At 40.5% G+C, this 20640-nt stretch overlaps 1 protein-coding gene across 10 annotated transcripts in view; it reads left to right on the forward strand.

Moving 5' to 3' along the window:
* LOC115360624 (unconventional myosin-IXAb-like) overlaps window positions 1-20640 on the forward strand; it is a 144558-nt gene that overhangs the window by 120079 nt on the left and 3839 nt on the right. For 3 of the 10 annotated variants that reach the window (XM_030053631.1, XM_030053632.1, XM_030053635.1), the window contains 25 exons: window positions 196-235; window positions 418-540; window positions 1302-1382; window positions 1526-1636; window positions 2175-2297; window positions 2437-2586; window positions 4390-4697; window positions 4816-6042; window positions 6328-6421; window positions 6537-6743; window positions 8744-8841; window positions 9436-9539; window positions 10485-10705; window positions 10901-11017; window positions 11454-11642; window positions 12804-12851; window positions 13474-13585; window positions 14667-14728; window positions 15018-15210; window positions 15875-16003; window positions 16199-16304; window positions 16557-16688; window positions 16936-17059; window positions 18426-18479; window positions 19845-20047. In XM_030053631.1, coding sequence (XP_029909491.1) covers window positions 196-235; window positions 418-540; window positions 1302-1382; window positions 1526-1636; window positions 2175-2297; window positions 2437-2586; window positions 4390-4697; window positions 4816-6042; window positions 6328-6421; window positions 6537-6743; window positions 8744-8841; window positions 9436-9539; window positions 10485-10705; window positions 10901-11017; window positions 11454-11642; window positions 12804-12851; window positions 13474-13585; window positions 14667-14728; window positions 15018-15210; window positions 15875-16003; window positions 16199-16304; window positions 16557-16688; window positions 16936-17059; window positions 18426-18479; window positions 19845-20047 — 4356 coding nt within the window. The remainder of the gene's footprint in view (window positions 1-195; window positions 236-417; window positions 541-1301; window positions 1383-1525; window positions 1637-2174; window positions 2298-2436; window positions 2587-4389; window positions 4698-4815; window positions 6043-6327; window positions 6422-6536; window positions 6744-8743; window positions 8842-9435; window positions 9540-10484; window positions 10706-10900; window positions 11018-11453; window positions 11643-12803; window positions 12852-13473; window positions 13586-14666; window positions 14729-15017; window positions 15211-15874; window positions 16004-16198; window positions 16305-16556; window positions 16689-16935; window positions 17060-18425; window positions 18480-19844; window positions 20048-20640) is intronic. The other 7 variants (XM_030053633.1, XM_030053639.1, XM_030053634.1 and 4 more) reach the window with 4 other exon arrangements.

Genomic DNA, 20640 nt, shown 5'->3' on the forward strand with positions numbered 1-20640 from the left:
AACATGTGCCGGGCAACTGCTACACATTTCTTATGGGACACTCTATTTTTCATGTTTGCAATTACATGTATAATACATACATCGGTTCTCACTGGCCCAAATTCAGATTGTGGTTTATTTTGTATTTCCCATTAATTACTCACTGAACTGTTCACTTTAATGTCTGCTTACTGAAATCAATTTTGTCCCCTTTAGGAGGAACAAAAACTGCAAAAGTAAGCCCACTCTTCCCAAGGTAAGGTTCCAGCATGATGCCTCCTTTCATTGCTCTTGTTTTTTTTTTTTTTTTTTAAAGGGCCAAGTCAGTCCTTTCCCTTGTATTTCCTATTTATTGAGTTGGTAGAAAGACAGAGGGAGACAGAGTAGAGGACATGCATTAAAGCTCAATATATATTGTATCTGGTTTTGTTTGTGCAGCACTTGTTGGACATCAAATCTCTGCGCTATCTGGGTAGTGTAACACTCCATGACCGCATCACCAAGTCCCTGCTTCACCTGCACAAGAAGAAGAAACCGCCCAGCATCAGCGCCCAGTTTCAGGTCAGTGCTGACCTCGCCCTCTGCTGGTAGAGTTTGTGAATTACAACAACATTAGTGAGCCTTTTTACCAGCTGCAGCAGGAGCCTGTCATGATTACCAGCAGGGGTAGGGACAAACTGTCCTAAGAACAGATGCACTGCTGCTTTCCTAAGCTTTCACTCAAGTATGACTAAAATTCATGATGAAACCTTATTAAGATTATTAGATTATTTAAATAAATAAATAAATAAATAAATAAATAAAAAATAAAGCACATTAGCAAAGTATTGCTCATTTCTCTTGTTTTCTCTGTGTTCTTACAGTTTACTGCTAATGGAACCATAAGTGGCCAAGTTGCAATTATTCTGCTAGTTTCTGATGCACCAAATTTTAGATAAACTCCCCTACACTGGACTCTTGCATTCCTAGTCCCAAATCTATAAAATGTGATTGATGCATGTTGCATAAATGCATACATTTTCTATATACCTCAATCCAGTAACTTTGTGTTCTACAGTTGCCTCAGTTTCATTAGTAATATTCGTAGTATTATTTTTTATTGATGTGTTAGTGATTATTTGAGATTAAGGCATTAAGACATTGCAAACAAACCAACTTGAATAAGTACCTGAACCAGGATATGAACTATTATCTGAACTACTTTGTATTTTTAAATGCATTCAACCCTTGTACAAGGCATGAGCCATATCAAAACAATGGCATTTTCCTTTGATGTTGATCAATCAGGATGTGTTGTCACTGGTTTGTGTTTCTGTGTACAGGCATCCCTCAACAAACTGATGGAGACTCTTGGTCAGTCAGAGCCGTACTTTGTCAAGTGTATTCGTTCTAATGCTGAGAAAGTGAGTTATGAACCGAGCGCGCTTTCCGTTATTTAACTAATCACTGAATATTTCCCCTGTTACAATCATTCAACCACTGATCTCTTTAGTGTCATTTAATTTTTAGCATCTCTCTCTCTCTCGCTCTCTCCCTTTCTGTCTAGCTCCCACTGCGTTTCAGTGACAGCCTAGTGCTCAGACAGCTCAGGTATACAGGTATGCTAGAGACCGTCCGGATCCGCCAATCAGGATACAGTATCAAGTACACCTTCCAGGTTAGCCCTTCCCACTGTCTTCTTAAAAAGACTTAATGACATGATCAAATGTAAAAGTTATTTATTAGTGTCATTTTATTGTGTTGATAGCAAAGACTCACAAATGTACAACCACAGAAATGGCCAACAAAAAAATACAAAATAGATGTGGCTGACAAAAAAAGGCTTATGTAAGGTGTTTACCTGGAGAGTTTTTTTCCTGGCTGTTTATTCAGGACTCTTCAAGTATTTTCCTGGGGGATATATTGCCATTTTGGCTACACAAATGTGATTAAAAAATAATGATCGCTATAGATAGATATTGTGAATCACAATTATTAGTCCAATTATATGAGGACCAACATTTTTATGTTCACTTTTTGGATCCTGACTATTTTTAGCAACAGCTGAAAAGGAGGTTTAGTCTAAGATTGTCTGTTTTCATGCAGCATTTAGTGGCATCTATGGTATCTGCACATGCCCTTTCTACCACAATGCATTCTGAAAGAGCGAGGACGCTGTCTACATTGGTTTATTGACTATACACACCTTCTTCCAGGACTTTGTGCATCATTTTCGTGTCCTGCTACCCCGTGGCACCAGTCCAACCAAGTCGGGCATCAGAGATTTCTTCCGCCAGATTCACCTGCCACCTGCTGGATATCAAGTTGGAAACACAATGGTACAGATTCTGCAAACTATTTCCTGTTTAGGTTAATGCATACCCTTTGGTGGAGATCTTAATCCAAAATAGTACTTTGTGCATATACACTGGTAGCATGGCAGTAGTGGGTGTATCTGAACCTTGCTTTGTTGTGTAGGTGTTCCTGCGGGAGGCAGAGCGTCAGCGTCTCCAGACGCTTCTCCACCAGGAAGTGCTGCGGCGAATTGTCATGCTGCAGCGCCGCTTCAGGGCCGCCCTGGAGAGGAAGCACTTTGTCAATATGAGACAGGCCACCTGCATCATCCAGGTGAAGAATCATGTTGACTTGGAAAAAGAGAATGGTGATAGCCATAAAGTTAAAGAAGGAAGCCTGCAACTTGGTTTACAGACAAGCAGAACTGAGAAAACTTTGAACGAAACTCTTCCTGCATTTCTTCCTGTGGAGTTGCACAGTGGTCAGCGATGTCACAACTGTGATGCTTCTACTTAGTATGTCACTATCAAATTTCTGCTGCAAGTGCAAATTCCAACAGTTTCAGAATGATGGCCAATAAGGTATTGGTATTGGCCAATAAGGCTAAATGGCCTTTCTGTTTATACATAGCATGATAAAGTGTTGTTGCATTTGCTACAAATTGCTACAAATAGAAACTACTTGCCTTTTCTTTTTTAAGGGTGAATTTTCTCCAAAATCAGTCAAGCCATTTGAAATGATTAGCTGTTATGTCCTCAACAATTTTCTTTTTTAAAAAATTGAGCTTTTTCCAAAATGAGATACGTATCTGCCGTTTGAAAAATGTGACACCTATGCTTGCAGAATGATGAAAGGATTAAACTAAGTCAATTGAGGGTAACCTTTGTGGCTTGGTGGATAACTTTAATTCTTAGTTGATTTCTAATCAGTCTGGCTCAACCTGACATGCACCTGAAATAGGAGAATACTTTATCCCACTGATATTTATAACAGTGATTTCAACAAGAGAAGAATAGTTAAGACATTAAGAACCCATTCTATTATCTCCATGAGAGAAAGAAAATGAGAGAATGAAAGGAAGCGAAGGAGCCAAGAGAATGATGGAGTGAGACCTCTATATTCAGACCGCTGTCGGCATGTTTTTTCTGGAAGAGCCCTGTGAGGAGAGTGGTCCAAATCTTTGTCAGACTGAAGGAAAACAAACTCAGTCAGACCATAAGTAGTATAGAGTTGGCCAAGAGCCAATGAAGCACAGATAACATTCAGAAGAAGAATTGAGAAAAAGACTGAATATACAAACTGTCAACTGTTTTTTTAAAAAAATGTTCTGTTTTTCTTAAACACACCATGTGAGGATTGTGAAAGGCCATCTAACATTTCACTTCTTGTTGTACTAAGACAGCGTACTGTTAGTCAGAAAAGGCAGTTAAGACATTTCTGTTTCCACCTGCCTAGAATGAAGAAACTATAAGTTTAGAATCATGAAATTTAGTTGATTGTTGCAGTACAAAGTGTTCTCATCCTGTTTGTATGAATCTGTCAATTAAATTTATACATTTAAATACATTGTGAATAGGCTTTCATATTGTCATCATATTATAAATATTATTAATAAGTAACAAAAATGTGATATTCCTCAGACTTTTCTTGCTCATTCATGTCTCAACAAATCTAGAGATCAGAGCAACCCAGGGGACAATAAGATGATTTTGGAGAGTCAAAACTTGACACAATGAAATTTGAAAAAAGAATTCTATACAAATACATTATCATGTAAATGAACTTTAAATACCTTTCTCTTGTGAAAATTACAACCCATAGTCCAAGTAACTCAAAGTTACTTATAAGTTGTTCCACAGGGATTTGGGGGGGATCACAAGCAAGTTTTGATCCAAATCCTTATTAGACTGAAGAAAAACAGACCCATTTCAATGTTAGTTGCAACTGGCCAGTGGTTTTAAACCATCAGTCTATTGGAGTTGGAAATTTCCAGTGACTTTCTTCAAATAAAACTGAACTTAGCTTAACTTCTTTATTGGGAAGCCACCTGTATTTACACCTCCATTCTGACACAAAATATTTTGTCCTGATTTTTTTTTTTTTTTTTTTTTTTCATTTCATTTCATTTTGATGCAGCAATGGTGGCGACGCTGCCTTCTCAAGCAGTCAGAGTCAGCAGTCCATCCCGGTGTTGAGGAAGGGGCAGCAGTTTGTCTGCAGGCAGCATGGAGAGGCTACAGGGAGCATAGGAGGTTCCTACAATGGCGTAACTCCGCTCTGGTCATACAGAGGAGCTGGAGAAACTGCTGCCAGCGGAGGACACGGGCAGCCATTGTAGTTCAAACGGCCTGGAGAGGATACAGGGAGAGGAACCACTACTGTAAAACATACAGGACTGTGATGCATGTACAGGCGATAGGCAGGGGATACATCGCCAGGCTCAGGTAAATAGAGGAGTTTATAGCAAAGTATTGCTGTTTTTTGGCTGCTCTGAGTGGAAATCTATGTTTTTGAAAAGTTTAATAACATTGTTTTTTCTTTGTTCATTAATAATGTATGTAGGTTTAGAGAGCTGAAGGAGCAGCATGAAAGACAAAACGGTGAACCTCAAGAGAAAGCAGAGGGAATGATGGTCCTGGATACAGGAACCATCGAGGACCTCAGCCTACCAAGACATGAAAATGAAGTCCAGGATCTCACAGAACCTGATGAGGACTCCAAGTCGCCATTGTTAGATGTATGTGACGCTGAAAAAGAAGAGGACACAGAAAGAAGTAGGAGCACAGATGAGACAAGCCATAGGACAAGGTCAAAGCGGGAGAGCAGACGGATGAGAGAGCTCGAACAGGCACAGTTCAGCTTAGAGCTTCTAAAGGTCCGAACCACTAGTGTGGGAGGTGCTCTGCCAGAGGACTCGATCCCAGGCAGTGGCGCCTGTCAGTTGGACAACAGTCACAGAAATTCACCCCGGGGATCCCTGGCTAGCCATGGGAGCTTTGAACTGCTCAGTGTGGAAGACATGGAGACGGAGGGTTCTGGAGATTTCGGCTCTCAGTTGACTGTACAAGAACATTCTAGCTTGGAAATGCTCCAGCCTGAGATTCATCCACTGCATGAGGGGCTTAGAGATACAAACTACAATGAAAAGGCCATGATGGATTCGCCAATCAAAGAGGAGGCTCCTAGAGCAACATTTTTTATTGCTTCTGACCAAAGCCCTGTTCAGGAACCGAAATTTGATAGCCCCAGCAAATCATATAAAGAGAGAAGGGAGTCCACATCTCGAAGGCCAGTAGTAGTGGTAATCAGCATGCAGAAAGAGAGCCCAGTGGAAGAGTGTGAGCTGCAGGCAGCCCAAGCCCTTGAAAGAGCTTCTCAAATGGCAGTAATGTCATCCAGTTCCCACCTGACCTCCACTGCAGGTTTGGAGGTGGAATTGGAAAAGGAACTGCCTCTTAGGACTACTACCCAGGTTACAAGAGATCTGTCTGAGGGAGACACGATCTCTAAGGTTCCCTCTTCCACCACCCTTGAAGCTCCAGGGGTTTGTTCCTCTGAGGTGGACATCCAGATCATTATGGAGCCTAAGACCAACGTTCCTGGAGTTCTCCCCAGTCAGCAGGAGAGGAGGGTTGGACGGCCTGCAAAGGAGGCATCCAGCCCTATTCTGGAGACCAAACCACCAAAAGCCCAGAAGAAGAGCTCAGCCCAGACTGTTATTGTCAACATGATGGAAAAGCCCTCAAATGCTGTTTTCTCACCGCCCAGACGCAAGCTGCCCTTCTCTAAGTGAGTGGACTTTTAAAGTGCAGTTTTGTTTTGTTTTGCTTTTGTTTTGTTTTTGACAAAAACATTGCTTCTGTTGAATGAAAACCATCTTCTTCATGAGGTCAATTTTAAGCATACCATTTAGATCTTCAGACAGATGAACATGTAATTTTTAAACGTTGTCATGGGTTTAATAGTTAATAGTTTTAATGTTGAAAATCATCCATCGTTGGAGTCCTTCCTTCCAGGTCTTCCTTCCATTGCAGCAAATTGTAAAATAGATGTATTTTCCATACTGTCTTGCAGGTCAGATAAAGATTTGGTTAACCAGGAAAGGTCACTAGCCCTGCTAAGAGATGACACCTCCAGCTCCAGAGCTGGTGGATCCAGAAACAGAGAGGTAGGACATGCACGCACACAAGCACGCACACCCGCAAACACACACACACACACACGGGCACACACACACACATACTCAATGTAGCAGCTGACTTGATATCCCTGTGATTGCCCAGAAGCAGGTGGGCCGCCCAGGCCCCAAAAAGAAAGCACGAATGTCCCGGACGCGCTCCGACTTTCTTACCCGCTGTAACTCGGAGGGGGCGACCCAGTCGGATGATGATGATGAATACTACATCCCTGCCCTCTCCTGCACGCTGCCCCCCACCCTGTCTCCCCCACGTGCCCACCCTGAGGCTGACTGTCACAGTGACTCTGAGATGGTAAATGCCCCGACCTCTGGAGCTCGCTAGTCCTCTGACGAACCAACCGTCTCATGTCCACTCATACAGGCGGCTGGAGGAGGAGCCTTTTAACACTGCTAACCTCACTACTGTCGGACTGTTTGACTGCTGCTCTACAGTATCACCAAAGTGTTTCTATGCTAATGTGCCAGCTCTTTGCCTGAGTCTTCACAGTAGTGTCAAAAAATGAAAAGATTGAAAATCTTTTCATTCAAACTGACCGTCACCATGGCTAGTCTAACTGCCTGGCAAGTCACCCAGATTGTCATGGGTTTAAAGGCTGGGCCATGGTAAGCCATCACTTCTAGTCATTACTTTCTTTAAGATCTCATGCAACTAATTGTTCTTTTGAAGGGATACTTCAGCATTTTGAATTTTATTCTTCTGTTCTACTTCACCAAACAGATGACACATTACAGTGAAAAGGTTTCTGTACTGACTCTCCAGCTGCACAGTCACAGCAAGTTAGCTCATTAGCTCATATATAGACATTGATATGAACTGGATATGGTGTGGAATGGTATCACAAGCTGGTTTTAAGCTGGCGATAGAACTCTTTTACTCTTAACGTGACAAGTGGTTTAGGAATAATAATAATAAAAAGGTTAAAATTCAAAATGCCAACATTCTAGGGTATCCCGCTAACTACCTCATCTTTTAGGTGCAATGACCAGAGATATTTGCAGAGTAAGGACTGACCACCTGTTTTTCTTAATGGTTCTGCCCACATTTGGACCTCCAACAATCCCTCTTATCCTAAAAGCACTATTACAAGGGTCATGTTGCATTGCACACCAACCGTTCCTCATGCATGCTGGAACCACTGAAACTCTTTACTAACGATGTCATTGTCTTATTTCCATAACAGGACCTTACAAGCATGACTTCTCTCTCACTTTCCTTCGATGTCACAGTGTTTTTTCAGTGTCTTTAGACTCACTAGATATTTTGTCGATGTTGTTGTTTCTCAAGTTTTAAGGTTGTGCTATCCAAAAAAATAAAAAATGAATTTATTGTAGTATTATGTAGTTACTCAAGTCACTTGCTTAGAATTACTCATGTAATGCAACAATTTTGCACTCATCACCAGATGCCAAATTATGTACTCAATATGCCAAATTACTATAAAACCCCTTGTTTACTCTTGAACAAATTGTGTAGCAATATATACCATATTGTCCCAAATATAAGATGATAGTTCTATCTGGAAATTACACCTGAAAAAGTGAGGTCTTCCTGCATTCAAGGACTAGGAAAAAAGCTGGGGAGCCATGTTCCCTGTAGCCAAAAAGAGTTAGGCTAAAGAAGTCAGCTCATTTCTATTTTAATTTCATTTTTATTTTTAGTTTTATTACAGTCAAGGCTGTTTTTTTTTGTTTGTTTGTTTGTTTGTTTTTTCCAAGTTCTATACCAGTCTACAATTCGACTAGATGTTTACACTTTTTTTTGCACTGCGATGTTTTAATTTTTTGTTTTAGATTGATTTAAAAATGCTGCAAACCAGCCTACCTTTATTTATTTATTTATCCATTTATCTATCTCATATGAAATGATTTTTGTTGTATTAAAAAAACAAAACAAAACAAGATATGCTCTTGATTTTTTTTTTTTTTTTTCCCATAAACTGATGCTGAAAAAGGGTCTTTGTCCTAGAATCAGGGCCATCTTGTATTCTGGCCAATATGGTAATTTTCTAAATACTGCCTTTCCAATGTAAAAATATACACAATAGTGTCAAAGGTGATATGTATAATACATGATATATGATTTGAACTTGAATAGTGTACATTAATCCTGGGGTTGTCATGATTTGTGGAATACCAGATTACAGTTGTGTCTCAACAGTTTACAGAGATGGACAAGACAGGCAACACACCTCCACCAAATACTAATACCACCTCTGTCAAATCACCTGCATTAGTGTCAGGTGTCTCACTCTGAAAAGGGCAGTTCTAAATGTATCCTAATCTGCTCACCAGCCTTCTCATAAAGATCAGAAGAAGATCCATAAGACCATGTCATCAGGAGACTTGGGCAAAGTGGAGGCCCTCAGAAAGACATCCAGCCAGGATGGAAGGTAGATCCTGCTCATCTTTCTCTACACATTTCACTTATTCCAGATTAATTAAGCTCATTCATCACTATCAGCTGTAGAAAACAGGAAACATCTGTTAAAGTAGGTGCTTGTAAAGAAATTGAAAATTAAATTCATTTTCTTATTATCCCTTATATGATGATCTTAGAGGCATTAGAAGATAATAAAAAAAAACATTTGATATGTTTCAGGAAAAACTCCTGACTATTTTTTAAAGTATGACACCTCTGCTTTTTTCAGAATATATTTGCTATAAACATGTGTTGTAGATGTGTTTTTAGAGAGAAGAAATTGCAATACATTATATTGTTTAAATTTAAATTTTTGTTAATTTCTTTATAAGAGAAGTTGCAACTTTCTTTCAATGGTGGACGTCTCACATTGGAATGAAACATCTGTTCATTTTCAAAGTTAGCAAAATTATGTTAGAGGTGTGTGATTTATAGATTTGTAGGATGATGCAGAAATTGTGTGTGTGTGTGTGTGTGTGTGTGTGTGTGTGTGTGTGTGTGTGCGTGTGTGTGTGTGCGTGTGTGTGCGTGTGTGTGCGTGTGTGTGTGTGTGTTTGTGATACAGCAGGATGAGAGGAAAGATGCGATTCTGGAGTAAGACGAAGCACGGCGAGAAAAAACTGTCAAGAGACAAGCAGGGCAGCAGGAGTGATGCTGGTGATGCACATGGTAAAGAGACCCTGACCCTTAAGTCTGTTTTGAAAATGAAATTTCTTTTTTCTTGCCCTTTCTTGACAGTGAGGTCAGAGGTCAGAACAGAACGGAAACCTCAAGATGGTAGGGCTTTCCAACACAGGGGTGTGAACCCACATCGTTCAGTTGAAAGACTCACCACACCATCCTGACTGCTCCAAGTAGCACAATGTAGTAAATAGTACAGTGTAGCATAGAGTGTAGTACACTGTAGTATAGTGTAGTAATTGTTCCAGTCCAAGTAAAGGTGGCCCATGACTGCAAACCTTCCTTGCGAAACTAATTTAAAAAAAAACCATCACTCAACCAACTGATGAGCAGATGAATACGTTTTAAACCAGGGTTTAAAACGTTTTAAACCAGGGTTTAAAACGTATTCATCTGATAACCTGAAATTAGGGATGCACCAATATTAACACCAGGCTAACATTAGTATTGGAGATTTTAGTATTAGAGTTTTTACCCAAGACTAATATGCCATACCAAAAGCTTTGAGTAACATGTCAGCATTAAAAGCAAATTGTCTTGATTTTTATTTTTGGCACACTAAAGCCTGCAATTCTCAAATGGTGGGAAAAGAAGGATTTCATATAAATTATTTTGTCCAATGAACCCACCCTAATGGTCTAAGCCTACTCTGTTCACTTAAAGTACTGGATCAGATTGGCACTTGGTATCAGTATCAGCACTGGAAGTGTAATATCAGTGCCTCTTGATATTGATTGTGAAGACTCTCCGGGTTTAAAGACAACACAGTGCAGAAGATAGAATACTTTTCCACAGTAGCAACAGATTTCAGAGTCTTAGAAAGAAGGCTAAACTCCTGTTATTGGATTTAGACAAACTTCTCCATCTGTTTTGGTCACTTGTTCTTTTCTCCACCTTCCTCCTTCGTCTCTGTCCTGCTCTCTTCTATCCCAGAGGGCCCATCTCCTCCACACAGCCCAGACCTAGCAGGTGCTCCTCCACGGGGGACCAGGGAGAGTAAGGAAAACAAAGAGCCTTCTCCTAAGATGAGAAGGCGCCGCAGCTTCAAGATCAGCAGCATCGCTTTGGAACCGGCCCAGTGGCAGAATGACGCCCTACACATCCTCACCTCGGCCCATGACTACCGCAGCATGAACGACTTCCTCATGAAGAAGGTCAGGTCATATATATATATGTGTGTGTGTGTGTGTGTGTGTGTGTGTGTGTGTGTGTGTGTGTGTGTGTGTCTCATTTTATCCAAGGACTGCTTAGAATGGGTGTCTTTTTCCTCAGTAATTCCCTGGTATTATCTCTGCTCCGTCCACATGTTTCCCCAGTTGCTTTTAATTGAACAGTGTCTGTCTCTCCAGATTGGTGACTTGGAGTCTGAGGACGGTAAGAAGGACACCATGGTGGACGTCGTCTTCAAGAAGGCCCTGAAGGAGTTCAGGATCAACATCTTCAACTCTTACTCCACTGCCCTGGCTGTGAGTGCTGCTCTAGTGTTCAGATTTGGGTCAACATCGAAGTAATTTGTTTTTTCTCTTCCAGTGTTTATTTTCACTTGCTTGCAGTACCACATAGGTGGTATTTACCACATCAGCTCAGTGGAGATGGGGAAGTCAGGGAAGTTGTCTATCACAGAAAAGCACATTTAATTGACTCTCAGATACTTTTCTGTGATAGTCTACACTCTCTGCATTGAGTTGTCCAGTGAGGCAATGACTAGAATGAACCATCAAACATTTTTGTATGTATGATGTAGGATTGTTTTAACATTAAATAGCGTCTGGCAAATGTCTCACTGGATTCGCTGGATTTCATGTAAAGTAAAGAATGATAAAATTAATCTGACTAGTCATTCCAAATACAAACAACATACACCACTCTTACCACATTCTCCTCTCCTCTCCTCCCCATCAGATGGATGATGGGAAGAGTATACGTTACAAAGACCTGTACGCCCTGTTCGAGCACATCCTGGAGAAGACCATGCGTCTGGAGCAAAGGGACTGGTGCGAGTCACCTGTCAAGGTGTGGGTCAACACCTTCAAGGTCTTCCTGGACGAGTTCATGACTGAGTACAAACCCATGGAAGGAACCATTGGCAGGGTAAGACACCATAGTCTTAGGATGAAGCGTCATACGGTTTCATTTTTTGTCAGTCCAAGTAAAAAAGAAAATCTAAATAGGAAAAAGAAAGGGGGGGAAAAATAGGAAGCCTGGCAATGTCTCTTGCAGATGACATCCTGTTAATTGAAAAAACTCTCCTTGTTATAAATAAGATTGCTTGCTGTTTTTAAAACACTTAACAGTCTTATTTACAACATCTTACTCAGTCATGCACTGCATTTTAAAATATTGATCAACAACACATAGCAGATGCTATATATATATATATATATATATATATATATATATATATATATATATATATATATTTATTAATTTTTATTTATTTTGAACATGTTGTATAAAGGACAACAGACAATGCAACAACAGGACAACAGAAGAAAAGTACAAAAAGAGATCAATAAATTCAATGCTATTACCTAGATGGCCAGCACATGTTCAAAAGGGAGTAGGAAGAAGTTAAAAACTTACATGATCCTACCGCTTTAGTTCCTACATATTACATATATATTGTATTGTACTCTAGTAATTATCATCAATATTATGTTCTATGGACATGTAGAAATATATATATATATGTAGAAAAATATAAGATCTGTGTAATTAACATCAATATTGTATTATTAATATATCAAAATACAGAGAGATATAGAGTCTAATCTTATAGCAGTATATATAGTGGCTTGTTTTTGTATATATATAGCAGTGGCTTGTTTTTGAAGTGGGTAATGCAAATGTGTAAGTTACTTCAATAAAAAGTAACTTTTAAATGTAGCTCATCACTTTTAAGGTAAATAACAATACAAAGCTACAGGATCACTAACTGTACTACAGAACTGTGGCAGCAAAATGGATTACAAAAGAAAAAGGGGCAAAACTGTGTTGATGGATGAACAGCTTTAAGAAAGAGGTGGATGGGTGCAGCTAAGAGGGGAATAGCTTGGCTATTGGGTTTATCAGAGAACATATATACATTCAAGTCAAGTTCATTTTTAGAGGGCTTTTATTAAAAAATATTTACCACAAAGTAATTTACAGCAAAAAATAAATAAATAAATAAATCTATTATTGTTGGCTCAATACATGCGAAGGGTTGACAAAAGTCTAAGGTAACATATTTGGCTTTGTCTGATTTTTCAGGCTCCCAAACCTGAACGCAAGAAGAGGAGAAAAAAGGAAACTGACATTGTGAGTGGTGTTTCTGTCTCTGTCTAACATCCACAGGTCATTTCACTCATGTGGTTCAGGTCATTTACAGCAGGGATGTCCTTTGATTTGAAGAGGTTTGCAGTTCATTTTTACCCTTGAAAACAGGAGATTGAATTCAGTTTAGTCATTTAGCAGATACTTTTATCCAGATTTATTTAATATACAGTGAGTACTTGAGTAACTTTGAAATCGCTGACCACAGCCGCAGTGACTTCATAACAAAGTTTTCCAGAGTTTTCTTGAAAAGGCCATGAAAAGGCTCTCAGACTTTTCTCCTGGTGTTTCATATCAGATCAAACATCAAAGTGTACTAATTAAAACATTAAATCTTTGCATTTGAAGACAGTCATTCCACGAGATACTAAGGAATATAGAGGTCATAGCATAAAGCTGCAGTTCAAGGAACTATAAAACATATTGCAGCTAATAATAATAACATCACTGCTGCTTCACACAAACATGTTTGCAGAAGAGAGGAGGCATTTTGGAACTTTTAAAAAACTCAGAGATCAGACAATTTGAATTTAGGATGAAAGGCATGATCCTGTTGAATGTAGTAGATTTGCTTTGAGCTGAGCAGTGCCTCTGCTGCCCCCTGTAGGTGGAGGAGCACAACGGCCACATCTTCAAGTCCACTCAGTACAGCATCCCCACCTATTGTGAATACTGCTCCTCCCTCATCTGGATGATGGACCGAGCCTGCGTCTGCAAATGTGAGGACTGAGGGCTGGACATGCACACACACTCACAGCACACATGTACATTGAAAAGGAATTATTCAGCTGAGGGAATTTAAACAGTACTTTCCACACTGTAAGATTCAAATATTTTGGTACAGGGTTCCCACTGGCTGTGGAATTTCTGGAATTTTGTAGGGATTTGGGTCAAGGAAGTTGAATAATTCTCTGAGAAACTCAAATGAGCCACTTTGTACATGATGGCAACAAGGGATTCCAATAAAAAATAATAATAAAAGCAGGTTACTCAGGTGTACACATCTCTCAGAAGGATGAAAACATCCATCAACAGCACAATACTAAGAAAAATATTTTTAATTACACACCTCCTACTCATCTGTCCTGATGAAGATCCTCAAATGATTGATACACTGATAAGATTTTCATTAAACTTTGGGATCAACTTTTAATTCAGTGTGCTAACTCTAAATCTTTTCATTACCATGATTTAATGACATTTAAAGATACAAAAAGCATCTTCTCTGCCGTGCTGTCCAGCCGTTTATTACCTGAAGAGACATATAAGAATGCTGCTTGTTGTTTTGTCGGCTAGGACTGCAATCTGTAAGCCACCAAAAGATGTTCAAGGCTGCCTAATATTTGAAACACACACACACACATACACACTCAATGCGAGTTCTTAATGTTCATCTAACTCACTTACCCACAGGCACTCATGCCCGTGTGTAGTTTTTATTTCCATCCACACAGTACTTTACACCCCCCCCCATGCTCTATTCACACACACACACACACACACACACACACACGCAATACTCACACGCAATAAACACACGTCCTGCCTTCCTAAGTGTCCCAAAAATTTGATTACATCTGCCATTCAGCTCATAAATCTATCTTTTATCCGGTTATAAGCTCCATCTCCACTCGCTGATGGCAGCTCTGAGGGTCGACCCATCTCTTCCAAACATTCTGCCTGCTCTGCATTCACCTGCATGCAGCTTGGTGGTCGTGGACCGACTGCAGCTGTTGTTTCGTCTGTATGGAGGTCGGAGAAATGCCTTCAGTCTGATTGTGTTGTATTTGCTGTCTACAGTGTGCCGCTACGCCTGCCATAGGAAGTGCTGCTCCAAGATGACCACCAAGTGCAGTAAAAAGGTAAGAGTGTGTTTTCTTAAGGTTTTATTGTTTCTAAAAGCTATTTCATTTTATTGCTGATGATTTTGGTATTTACTGTTTTTCTCAAGAGGATCTCTTTTGTGCCTCCTTCAGGATTTCTAGCTCTTATAAGACTCCTCAGTTACATTGTTCGTAATTTAGACTTTTTTCATGTGGTGTGTGTGTGTGTGTGTGTGTGTGTGTGTGTGTGTGCGCGCGCGTGTGTGTGTGTATCCATGCACATGTATGTGTGTGTGTATCTTTGGATTTGTATGGGTGACCATTTCAGTATGATCCAGAGCTTTCATCACGGCAGTTTTGCGTGGAGCTGTCCCGTCTCACCAGCGAGGAGCGCACAGTGCCCCACCTAGTGGAGAAACTCATCAACTACATTGAGATGCATGGCCTCTACACTGAGGGAATCTACAGGAAGTCTGGCTCCACCAATAAGATCAAAGAACTCCGGCAGGGGCTGGACACAGGTGGGATTGGCAGGGGCCTAATCCAAAGGGGCAAATAGCAAGGGTTTTATTTTATACAATGCAAAAAAGGGAGTGAAAGTGAAAAAAAAATCTACCTTCTTGTTTCCAGTGCAGTTTGACTTGATTTGGGAATTTTTCAGGACACAAATCTGTTTAAATCTGTTGAAACAAGGCAGCAAAAAACAGATCAGCTCATCGGTATCAAGAAAATGACACTTGATTCAAGAAAAGTCTGGAAACAAGTTGATCTGCCTTGGAAATGGGAGATTATCTCATCCCACGCTGATCACCCTCATCCCCCCTCAACTCATTCCACACTTAGAATATGAGTCTAAATGATTTGTTAAGACGAAGACTTTTTTTGCAATGTATATGTTTACACTTAATTTATTTTAACAAATGTTCATTGCTAGTTATGTCATGTTGTGTGACTGTTTCGTAACATTATAAATATTACCAAATGCTATATAAACACATGGCAGTTAGAAGGAAGCTTTTTATATCAAAGCCTTTATATTTACATTTAGACATTTTAGATCCTGCAATCGTCACTTCAGTCTGCCTCAAACTCATTCAGGCTGCTCCAGTTATTTATAGCTGTTTATTACTGAACCTCCACTGTACTTGTTACATTGATTCACCTGAACTTATCTTTCTGTCCCAGATGTGAATAGTGTGAGCCTGGATGACTACAACATCCACGTCATCGCCAGCGTGCTCAAACAGTGGCTCCGTGACCTGCCCAGCCCTCTCATGACCTTTGAACTTTATGAGGAGTTTCTTCGAGCCATGGGTAAGCACGTAATCATCATCTGTAGTGGCTGTTTTTTGCTGTTCTTTGTTACTTTGTCAGAATCAATTCCTGAGGGTCCCATGGCCGAGGATAAGTTTCATAAGGTGCATTGTTGTGTGAATTTTCATCAAATTGAAGTGAATGAGCTCATGAATATCAAACTATATGTCTTAATTCTGTGTTGGGCGGGTTCAGGTCAACCAGACAAGCGGGAGGTGATCCGAGGGGTGTATTCTGTGGTCGACCAGCTCAGCAGGACCCACCTCAGCACACTGGAGCGCCTCATTTTCCACTTGGTCAGGTCAGTGATGGGATAAGATTCTACACCAGCAGTGTAACCCTAACCCAGACAGAAAATTAGGTTTTAAAAGCTCTGAATCTTTTTTCCCTTGGAGCTAAGTAACTTGCCCCAGTGCTGTATTGTTTTTTTTTTGTTTGTTTTTTTTTTTTTGTTTTGTTTTTTCAGTTGTATTTGAAGATGATGGGTGCCACAATCTCTCACCTTCAAAATCTGAGACCCTCTGTAACAGAATTATATTGTGGTATGTTGCAGGATTGCCCTACAGGAGGAGACCAACAGGATGTCAGCCAATGCTCTGGCCATAGTGTTTGCTCCGTGCATCCTGCGCTGCCCCGACACCATCGACCCGCTGCAGAGCGTCCAGGACATCAGCAAGACTACCGCGTACGGCTGCCCTTCTCAGCCCTCCTGCAGTGTCCTAAATGAACTTTTTACCTCACCTGCAAACAGACATTATGCCCAAAACATACTGGACAAAATATTTAATATGTTTTTTTTATTATTATTTAGTAATGTCTTACCTTTTTTTAATTAAATAAAATAAAATTAAATTAAGGTTCCATTCCATTGAAGTGGGGATAAATTATTAAGGGTCCCTTCTATTCTCTTCTATGGTGTCTCTCTTCCATAGGTGTGTGGAGCTGATCATCAATGAGCAGATGAGCAAGTACAAGGCTCGTCTGAAGGACATCAGCAGTCTGGAGTTTGCAGAGACTAAGGCCAAGAGCAGGTTGACTCACATTAGGAAATCCATGGTAAGAGCACAAGAGCCAATCACAGCCTCTGGATGCTCCTGGAGGCGGGTTAATGCATAAATGCTTGCTGGGATTTTTTTTCTTATATGGTAATAGCTGATGAGTTACCACTGTGCATAATGCTTTTATCAGAGCAATTATATTATCAAGGCTAAGGCTGAGTGTGTGCGTTATACTGTAGACAGATAAAGTACAGACTTAACAGTAGTACTAATAATAAGTAGTATATGATTGACACAAAGTTACAGACTAAGAATGCACGTGAAGAGATTTGATTAAACAAGCCTAATTGCCTGTCATTGTCTGTGGCAGAGATGGATGTTTTCCTACTTGTTCCAAATTGTAATGCCCTGTTTTCCTCACTCATTGTTTGAATGCTGACACACTGCAGTGATCAGCTCCATGAGAGGCTGGCATGGCTTCCAAAAGGCCATGGCAGGAGTTCATTCCTCTGTGTTGCATCTTTCCATCAACAAATGTAGTGGATTTTTGTCATGCACACCAAGAGCTCAGAAATCATACTAGAGGGGGTACATCTTGAACACTGATCCAACCACATTCAGATTTAACACCCAACACTGACATATGTGAATGGTTAAGTGGTTAATGGTTAAGTAGGAGCTAATGCCAAAAGGGCAGGGTCCAAGGCTCCCAACATTTTTGTTCTTTCCTATATTCAAAAAAAGTCCATCTATAAAATAGAAAGGAGGGAATCAAGAACACAACCAATGAAACAACAGACAAAAGCAAATTAGAACTTGCTCAGTGCTACTTATATGCTATCCAACTGTGAATATCTATCTAATGTCATGAAATGAAATCATCAATAGCTCACTCCTACAACTTAACGACTAACATTGCTGCTAATATATACCCATAATGATATATAATGAAAGCAGTTAACCACTTAGAACAAAGATGTCCAACAGACAAAACATAAAACCTAAATTAAACAGTTGTAATCTTATAAACTAACACTTGACCACGGAATCCGGGAACTTGAAATGAACCTTCTCCTACTATATCTAATGAACAGTTTCCACATGCACTTTGAAGTATAGAGAAATGTGATATGGACGGAGAAAAATCAACAGAAAGTAGCCTATGGTAGTTACTACCAAAGGCATTTTAAACAGTGCAGTTCATTAAGGGCCCTGTGAAAATCCTACATTCAAAGACATACTGGCACATGTAAATGCCTGCCCTTCTGGCAAGCATAAAATGAGACACCTGCTTCTACCTTGTTTGTGATAAACAAGCCTCCCAAAATCCTCTAACAAACCAGTTGTATCAAGATTCTCTATCAACCTCCTAACCCTAACCTGTCCTTCCTTCCTCCCTTACTCCCCCCACCCTTCCCTTTCAGAAACCAGTACTAATTGCTGTTAGGTTTATGAGCATAACCCGCACTGCCACCCCGGTATGTATGCCCCTCCCACTCCATGTGCCCACCACCAGTCCTGTCCTCCAGCCCATTTGTCAATAGCGCTGTCAGTTAGCACGTCTACCAGCTCCGCCTGCCCATATTGTGTGTAAAGTCCTTGTCCGATCCTATATATTTGTAACGTCTGTCAGTCTGTAAATTGATTATCTTTTAGGTGTCTGACACTCTGTCTCTCTCTCTCTCTCTGGCTGTTTCTGTCACATATTTTTGCTGATAGTTGGAAAGTGTTGTCCTGCAACACAGAGTATCATGGAATATATCATATGTTGCTTGAATAAACCAAAGATTGGCTTATTTACTTTGGCATTATATCTCTCTGCAACCAATGGATATTGCTAACAAGGAAAAGAGTTATTTGTGTATTGGTTAATAAGTTTAAATCTCCAGCTTGATAGGGTTGCATTTTTCGTAGAAGGTTTATCGTAGTCCAGGGAACTTGTTTTGCCCTGGAAGTTGCGTGTAGGCAGCACTTCTCCACCTCTAACCTTAAACCTAACACTGACCCAGTCTAGGAAGCAGTGGTGCCTTACAGCCAACATTTGGGTGAAAAAAGTACCTTAGCCTTTGTTCATGTCATGTTTTTTAATTATCCAGTGGACATCTGTAACGGCACTAGCTGTGGTTTCTTGGAGTTTTGTGACTGTCAAGCCTCTATTCAAACCATTAGACTCACGCTAACAACCTAGCATGTGGCTAGTGGTTACTACATGTTTCAGTGAGAAATGCTAACCACAATGTCATACAATTTTTTGGGGAACCATGACATGAATATCATACCTTTTAAGAATGTCAATGTACCCAGTGAAAACAAGGAAGGAGGGAACCCAGCATTTCCACATAAACAGGACAGGGCCTTTTCCCCTCCAGCAGAAGAGGAAGATTCTTGTTAATCTTTGATTGATGTTTGTGTTTGTGGCGAAAGAGCAGCAGTCCAACTCTCACTGCGCTGACACCACTGACCACCTTTTGCTTTCTGTTTCCGCTTTGCAACTTATTAACATGCAGCCTAACACAGCTAAACTTAAGGTAATGCATACCTAAGTGTGAGTTTGTGTGAAAGACAACACGTCTGTGCATTGTGTGTTTATGTGTGCGTGTGTATGTGGTGCTACCCTGCACACCCCCTAGTTTCTTAGCGGTGGTGTCATAACATCATGTGGTCCAAATATTTATATATGGTTAGTATATCGGTTGTGTGTGATCAAAACATCCAAGCATATTTATGCCAAGTGTCTGTGCTCCATCTGTTAACATCAGTAAACTGAATGGCAGCTTACCAGTCAGTCTCTGCCGTACTAACATTAGCCTCTCTTGTGTGTGTGTCTGTGTTTCATCTCACAGAGCAAAAGCCGTGTACGGCAAAGCAGCACCCATACCCCCTCACCGCCTCTCAGCCCCAGGGTGCCTCCAGCGGCGGATGGAGACAGTGCAGGAGGAGGAGGAGATGATGCAGCAGAGGCGGGGCTCAGCGAGCAGCAGCAGTTGGCCATGCAGCAGGAGGAGCGAGTCCTCACTGAGCAGATCGAGAGTCTGCAGAAGGAGAAGTACGATGTCTCTCTGGCTGAATTTTGGATACTGTAATTTTGTGATAAGGCATAAGTTTTGTTTATTCCAGTCTGTAATGTCAACCTCCATTTCTACTATCAGAGAGCTTACTAGTTACTAATAATTTGTCATAATTTGTCATATATGGAATTTAGGAGGACCCAAACACAGGAGCAGAAGCAGGTTACATGAAGAAATGCTATTTAATAATGAACTCTAGAGAAAGCAGGAGGACTTAAATACACTAGGAACTAATTGGGGAAAACAAGACACACTGGGGGAAGGGGCTGGAACACAAGACTGGAGAACACAGAGGATAGGCTGAAGGACACACTGGGGCGGAACAGAGCAATCGGGGCTGATACACAACTTAGGACACGTGTGAGAAACTGGGAAGCGCAAACAAGACACAGTTAGACACAGGTAAAAACACTAATGAGTGACACAGTAGGACAAAGGAAACAACACCAAACACAATGAAAACACTGGGAGCAACAAAACACAATCACTAACCAAAAACAAGACACTAAGCATAGTACCATGACGTAATTACCCCCTAATGTTTTAGTGATTTAAGTAAAGCCACTACAGT

This window comes from Myripristis murdjan, chromosome 6 (genome assembly GCF_902150065.1).
Source record: "Myripristis murdjan chromosome 6, fMyrMur1.1, whole genome shotgun sequence".
Taxonomy (NCBI): domain Eukaryota; kingdom Metazoa; phylum Chordata; class Actinopteri; order Holocentriformes; family Holocentridae; genus Myripristis; species Myripristis murdjan.